Here is a 7470-nt window from a genome sequence, read left to right as displayed (position 1 = left end):
TGAACTGATCTTCAGCTGGGCTGGTGAAATCAGTTGACTCGTTAGTTGAACTGATTTAACTCTTGTTCAGTTGAATTTATCAGCTGGGTTTCTTCATCAATTGAACACTCCTTCGGCTGGCCAGACTTTTGAGGTTCTCCTACTGAACCACCTATCAACTGGACAATCAGCTGGACTGCTCTTGACTGATCCTAGCTTCTGCACACTAAGGTAGATTATTAGTAACACAAAATAACAAGTTTTGTTAACATCAAAATCAAGATTGCGAACTTGAAAAGTTCCAACAAAGATACTTCACGTCAATAGTGGACTACTTCTCAAGGAGAGTTTGGGTTTTCATACTGAAAACTAAAGATGAAGCTGTGACAAAGTTCAATGAATGGTTGATTGCAGTAGAAAATAAAATGCATAAGAAACTACAGAACAAATAATGGTTTGGAGTTCATATCATAAGATTTCAAGAAATTTTTTTGGATGATAAAGGAATCACAAGGAACAAAACAATAAGTGGAACTTCACAACATAATGGATTAGCAGAGAAATGAACATAACACTTCTGTAAAGAATCAGATGCATAATGTTCAATGCAGGCTTGCCAAAGATCTTCAGGGGAGAGACATCAGCTATGCTTGTTAACTAATCAACAGGTTCCCTTCTAGAGCAATAAATTTCAAGAAACCTATGAAGCTTTGGAATGGATTACCTGCAAATTACTCCAACTTAAATGTGTTCAGATGCCTAGCTTATGCACATGTTAAGCAAGATAAACTCGAACCAAGAACCAGAAGGTGCATATTCATAACCCGATGGAGTAAAAGGGTACAAAGTATGGATTTGGAGGCAACTGGACCTAGGTGTTTTTAATACAAGGGCATCACCTTTGATGAGTCCAAGATGGGCTAAAAAATGTCTGAAACTCAACTTGCCAGTGAGAAAGCACAAAGCAGTGATATGCAAGTTAAGGTGGAGCCTTCAAAAGATGTCTCTTGGACAAATAAACCTCCCATGATCCAAGAATGGATGAACAAGAAGAGCAAGACCAAACCACACAAAATACGGGATCTTAAAAATTGGTTAGAGATAGACCAAGGATGGAAATAAAGCCTCCCAAAAAGTTTGGACAAACTGATTTGGTCTATTATGCTATGAATTTAGCAGATCGAGTGGAGGATGATGAACCATATTCTTATACAGAGGCAGTGTCTACAAAGAATACTGAGAAGTAGTTAGAAGCTATGGATGAGGATATAAGCTCTCTGATTAAGAACACTACCTAGATCTTAGTTCAAAAATCAAAGAACCATAGGCTAGTTGACTGCAGATCGATATATAAGATCGAAGAAAGAGTACTTGGAGAACAACAGAAGAGATTCAAGGCAAGACTAGTTGCCAAAGGTTTCACCCAAAGGAAGAGGTAGATTTCAATGAAATATACTTCCAGTGGTCAAGCATTATTATATCATATTGATCTTAGTCTTGGTGGTATAATTGGACTTAGAACTGGAACAACTTGATGTCAAGAGTCCTTTCTTCCACGGAAAAATTTAGGAAACAATATACATGAATAAACCCGAGGTTTTTATCACACCTAAGGACCAAGGAAAGGTTTGCCTTCTTAATAAATCCATGTATCAATTAAATCAAAGTACTAGATATTGGTATAAAAGTTCGATGAATTCACGATCAGTATTGGTCTCACAATGAGTAGTTTTGATAACCGTGTTTACATGAACAAATAAGGAAATGAGATCAATACATACTTTCTCTTGTACGTGGATGACATGTTATTAGCCAGCGCACATAATTACAATATTGAATCTGTCAAGAAGCTGTTGAGATCTGAATTTGATCTGAAACATTTGGGAGAAGCCAAGAAGATCCTGGGTATGAAAATAAGGAGGGACGGGGAAAAGAACAAACTTTTCTTATGCCAAGATTCGTACATATTGAAGATGATACGAAGGTTTAATATGCAGGAATCCAAACCAGTTTCCAATCCTCTAGCATAACATTTAAAGCTTTCAATGGACCAGTCTCCCAAAACCGATGAAGATAGGAGAACTGTGCAATACATTCCTTATGCAAAGGGAGTTGGAAGTGTCATATATGGAATGGTTAACAGAAAACCTGCTCATGACATGAGTATAGTATCAACATACATTGCCAATCAAGGAAAGAAACATTGACATGCACTTAAGTGGATTCTGATGTATTTGAAAGGAACTACTAACACTTGCAAAGTTACAGAAGTGTGTAGCATTATCAACCACTGAAGCGGAGTTCATTGGAACAACTGAGTCATGCAAGGTGTTGTTATGGATGAAAGTGTTTTTGGAAGAATTAAGTCTTGTGGAAGATCAATACAAGTTGTTCTGTGACAGTCAAAGTACAATTCATCTTGGAAATGATCCTTCAATGCATTCAAGATCTAAGCATATTGATGTTCGCTTCATTGGATACAGGATGTATTGGAGAAAAAGTTGTTAAAGCTTGAGAAGATTTACACAGATAAAAACAGATCTGATATGATGACCAGGACATTGCCGAAATGAAAGTTGGAATGTTTTTGAGTTGTTTCATGTCTGATTGAATTCACAAAATGTGCTTGAGAGGAAGAATTGCTTAACAAATCAAGCCAACAAATTTGAATTCAAAGCACATGATTTTTGACAAATAATTAACACATGTTTTGTGTTAGTAAAAAATGGTTGGTTTAAATATGTAAGTAATAATATCCCAACAAAATCAATTTTTTTTTGATATCCCGACAAAAATTGCATTATGATAAACTAGATTCCTCTTAAGCTGGATAAATCTACGAGTTATATTATGTGCTATTTGATTTTGTAAAATCCATTTTAAGGTGGCTGCAATGTTTTGCCACAACATTTCCGCAAAAATATACTCCACGGCATAGTTTGGTACACGGGATAAGGGATGGATTGATAAATAATCCTCCTTATCCAATGTTTGATACCATTTTAAAAAGCCCATGATATTGATAAATAATTTTTTAGAAGGATAAAATGTCCCTTCTATTAGGTGTGATGATTTTAATTTAATTATAAAAAACACCACAAAATGACTTAATTGCCATCAATATATAAAAATCCTATATATGATCAAGTTCTAAATTAGTATCTCTAGATGATAATTATATAAATGATTTTTATAAATCTCTGCTAATAGGTAGAAATTAAAATCAAATAAATAGTTTTATTTATTTTTATATATTATATAATATGATAATTATATAAATGAACTCGAAATAATTATATAAATGATATTTATAAATCTCAATAAAATTATTAGTATCACTCGATTAACCTTAAAAATTGATATTTGACTTGACTCACAAAATCAAGGGCTCAATTATCATACTATATAGTATATAAAATTAGGTAAAAATAAATAAATCATGTAAACACTGTTGGCGCATGAACAAGTAAGAAATATGAACTCAAGCAAGAACTTTGAAGTTATAAAATTTATTATGATAAGGTTAATTTTGTCATTATAATCTAATATATAAATTTAATCACTCTTATTAAAATCATACCAAACATTAAATATAATATCATACATCTTATTTATCCTTAACTTATCCTTAGATTATATATCACATTTTATCCTATTATGTATACCACTATGCTATATATATAATATCCATCACTTTTTTCGTCCTAAAATTAAAGCTACTTAAATCGTATACTAACAATGAAATATGACCTGTGGGCCTACATTATTAATTAAATCCAAATATTTTTTTAAAAAAAATCATCTCGAACATAAAGAAGATACGACATTTAAATTAAAATTTTACAACACAACATAATTGATATTTAATGAATTTATAACAATTTATTAGATTATCAATTCGTGACGTTGATAATGATAGAGATAGGTACGTAGGCATCAATTATTTGCAAAAGAAAATAATATTTGTTTATGTTGTAAAATTATTATTTTCTTCTTTTTGGTGAAATCGAAACTACAAAAAAATAGCACTACGAGTGTGGTATTTTATAAAGCAATCACCGAGGAAGCAACCATGTCCCCACGAATGTGTTGGGCAATTTCCTGGTGCTATTCCTTCTGAACCTACCACACTTTACCAACTTTTTATTATTCTTTTAATCTAATATTTGTGGACCAAAATTACCTCCTTTTTTTTAACATATGTATATGGAAAATATTATAGAGATAATGGGAATTATAAATTATATTATAAAATTCTCTACATTTTATAACCAAATATGTTACGTATACGTCCCAATTCCCACGTATGTCANGTGTCACTCACCTATTGGACATCCAATAGGTTACTGACACCTCATTGGTACTCACATAAGTGTGCACGGTAGGTATGCAGCATATCAAAACTCGGTATATATATATAAGACCACCTAAAAGTTTGAGTCATAGGTTGAATCTGAGCATTGAGATGGCTGAAACTTATGAAAACCCGATGGCCGCGGACGTGCTGGAGCACTGCAGAATCGAGCCGGTACCGGATACAGTGGCCGAGTTGACTCTACCACTTCTCCACTTCGACATTCCATGGCTCTATTTCCACCCTGTTGAGCGTCTTCTGTTCTTTGATTTCCCCATTTCCGAGTCTCGTTTTGTGGAATCCATCGTCCCGAAACTGAAGGAATCTTTGCTCCAGACGCTCAAGCATTTCCTCCCGCTCGCTGGGAATATTGTCCACCCTTTAGATTCGAGCAGGCCCTATTCAAGATTCGTGGTAGGAGACTCTGTCTCGCTTACTATAGCCGAATGCAATAAAGATTTCAATCACCTCACGGGGAACCATCCTCGAGTCTCCGACGAGTTCTACGCTTGTGTTCCGCAACTCCCGCCTGCTACTTATTCGTCGGAAGCTGTGGTTTTCCCTGTGCTAGCTGTGCAGGTCACGCTATTCCCAGACCATGGAATCTGCCTTGGTTTCTCCAATCACCACGCCATCGGAGATGCCAGCTCGATTGTTCGTTTCATAAAAGCATGGGCTTCGGTCAACAGATTCGGCGGCGATTCGAAGCTTATAGATGATAAATCTTTGCCGTTTTATGATAGAACTGCTGTTGAAGATCCGGAGGGATTGGATTCCATATACTGGAATATGATGAAGAAATCTCGACCAGTGGAGTCGCCGCCGATCAGTTTCCCACTGAACAAGGTATATATATATATATATGTATATATGCATAGATCTTTTGTTTGAATAATTGGAACCTTGTTACTTTCGTTACAACATTTTTGTGTTTTTTCATCTTCCTTTTGACTTTCTAGGTTCGTGCCACATTTGTCCTGACCAAAGAGGATGTGCAGAATCTGAAAAGCTTCGTCCTTTTAAAGCGACCAGAGATGCGCGTAACAGCTTTCACGGTGACCTGTGCTTTGGTCTGGGTCTGCGTGGTGAAAGCGGCGGCCGCCACAGAGGAGGTGGCCGACGAGGAACCCGAGTACTTCGGATTCGCCGCTGACTGCCGCGGCCGCCTGGATCCGCCTCTGCCCACTACATATTTCGGCAACTGCTTAGCATTTGTGAAGGCGGAATCGACACATGGGCTATTGAGAGGAAAAGACGGATTCTTGGTGGCAGTGGAGTGCGTAATCAAGGCTATTCAGAAAACCGTGTACAATGAGAAGGGGATTCTTGATGGGGCCGAGGAGTGGCCTCTGGAATTCGGGAAACTGATCGGAAAACGCCTCTTCGGGGTGGCGGGGTCACCAAGATTCGACCTTTACGACTCGGATTATGGTTGGGGAAGGCCGAAGAAGTTCGAATCTGCATCCATCGATTCGGATAGGTCAATGTCTCTGTGCAAATCCAGGGATTCCGAAGGAGGATTAGAGATTGGTTTGTCCAGGCCTAAGAAGAAACTGGATAAATTTGCTTCCATCTTCACTGAAATCCTGAGGAAGCTATGAAAAACACTTTGTTGGCGGTAATATCTCTCCACATTACAATAAGAAAACATGTGCACCTTTCGTTTTAAACATCTGTATTCGTAATTCTGTCACTTGTGTGTTGTACATAAGTTTGCTTCTGCAAATAACACCTAAAATTAAAGCATTGTTCCTCGTTTCCAGATTCATATATGCCTGCTGTAACACTTGTTTGGTGCCATTGTGAATTTCTTGCTTGTTTCATACAGGGAACCATCTGAAATGATCGAAAATGTTAGTCCAGAAAAGTGTGATTTATCATCGTACAATGCCTTCTTTTGTTAGATTCTACAAATTTTATCAAGACAAACCATCATGTTCTAGCTAAACATTAGCCAAGTTACAAGGATGTTTTGTTTGCAAGCTGCAGTCCAAGGTTGAGTGATATCAAGTTGTTTCAGCATCAATCAATTGAAAACACATTCTACTGTATAGATTATGCATTAAAAAATAACGACTACGAGTTGTAATTTAGCACGAAATATAATTTATCGGGTGTTAATAAGAGGACTTCAATATTATTTGTGCAAACTCTTATCTTAGCATGATTCTATTTCTCTATTTTTGATTGAGACAGAACTTTGCCTGCTGCTATAATTCTGCAACAATATAATATATAATTGAGAAATTTGAGTATGTTTGAAATATTATTTACAAAAATTTGTGTGTGAAATTTTCCTCAATCATTTACATTCACGTATTAAGTCATCTTATCTTTTCGGTATCTCTCGCTTTCCTTCTTAAATAGCCATGCACGTGTTACAAATTTGGCTGCTTCATTTGATATCAATATCTCAAAATAAAATTTTGTTTCGAAACTTAATCGTAACAAACTTATTTTCAATTAAACGAAATTCGATACATGGTTAAGTTGATGAGTAGGTCTCTCGTGAGACGGTCTCACGAATCTTTTATTTGTGAGACGAGTCAACCCTACCGATATTCACAATAAAAAGTAATACTCTTAGCATAAAAAATAATATTTTTTCATGGATGACCCAAATAAGAGATCCGTCTCACAAAATACGACATGTGAAACCATCTCACACAAGTTTTTGCCTAACTTGATATGCTTGTGTTTGAAGATGATAATTATAATGATGAAAGTTTTAAAAGAGAAATGATGGTTACCTTTTAGTAGTTTGGAAATTTCTCATTTATGTATTATTTTCCTATATTTATTTACCTTGATATTAAATTATGGGGATTTTCCAATTACTTTATCAGTTGTTTAATTTAATTAAAAATCATTGCCCATTTCATATGTCGTTTGTATTGTTGTAATATGCATTATTCATTTTCACATCCTTCTATATATCCAGCGGTGATGATAATCGAGGTTCTAAATATTTTAGCTTTTCAAAGAAAATTTTATTTAATTTATTGTGTTGAGATTATTGTATATAAAATTAACCATTTGATTATAGAATTTTATTTGATACTTTGGAATAATTTATCTGAACTATGAAATATCTTTATAAGAATTGATTTATTAATTATCATATAATTTCAAAAGTA

The 7470-nt window shown here is 35.1% G+C and overlaps 1 protein-coding gene across 1 annotated transcript; it reads left to right on the top strand.

Moving 5' to 3' along the window:
* The first annotated feature begins 4394 nt into the window (after positions 1-4394).
* On the top strand, positions 4395-6101 carry LOC140976733 (phenolic glucoside malonyltransferase 1-like). The gene is made up of 2 exons (XM_073441009.1): positions 4395-5179; positions 5293-6101. Exons 1-2 carry the CDS (start codon positions 4445-4447, stop codon positions 5932-5934), a joined length of 1377 nt encoding a protein of 458 aa, XP_073297110.1. The 5' UTR covers positions 4395-4444; the 3' UTR covers positions 5935-6101.
* Positions 6102-7470: the final 1369 nt, after the last annotated feature.

This window comes from Primulina huaijiensis, chromosome 5 (assembly GCF_012295235.1).
Source record: "Primulina huaijiensis isolate GDHJ02 chromosome 5, ASM1229523v2, whole genome shotgun sequence".
NCBI classification, from domain to species: domain Eukaryota; kingdom Viridiplantae; phylum Streptophyta; class Magnoliopsida; order Lamiales; family Gesneriaceae; genus Primulina; species Primulina huaijiensis.
Note: the sequence above shows the minus strand (reverse complement) of the source record. Positions and strands in the feature narration are given on the sequence as shown.

Bases quoted from the DNA above. Each gene is read 5' to 3' on its own strand.
- LOC140976733 (XM_073441009.1), top strand. From the start codon at position 4,445: ATGGCTGAAACTTATGAAAACCCGATGGCCGCGGACGTGCTGGAGCAC. The intron at 5,180-5,292 runs GTATATATATAT...TTGACTTTCTAG, and splicing joins TCAGTTTCCCACTGAACAAG to GTTCGTGCCACATTTGTCCT.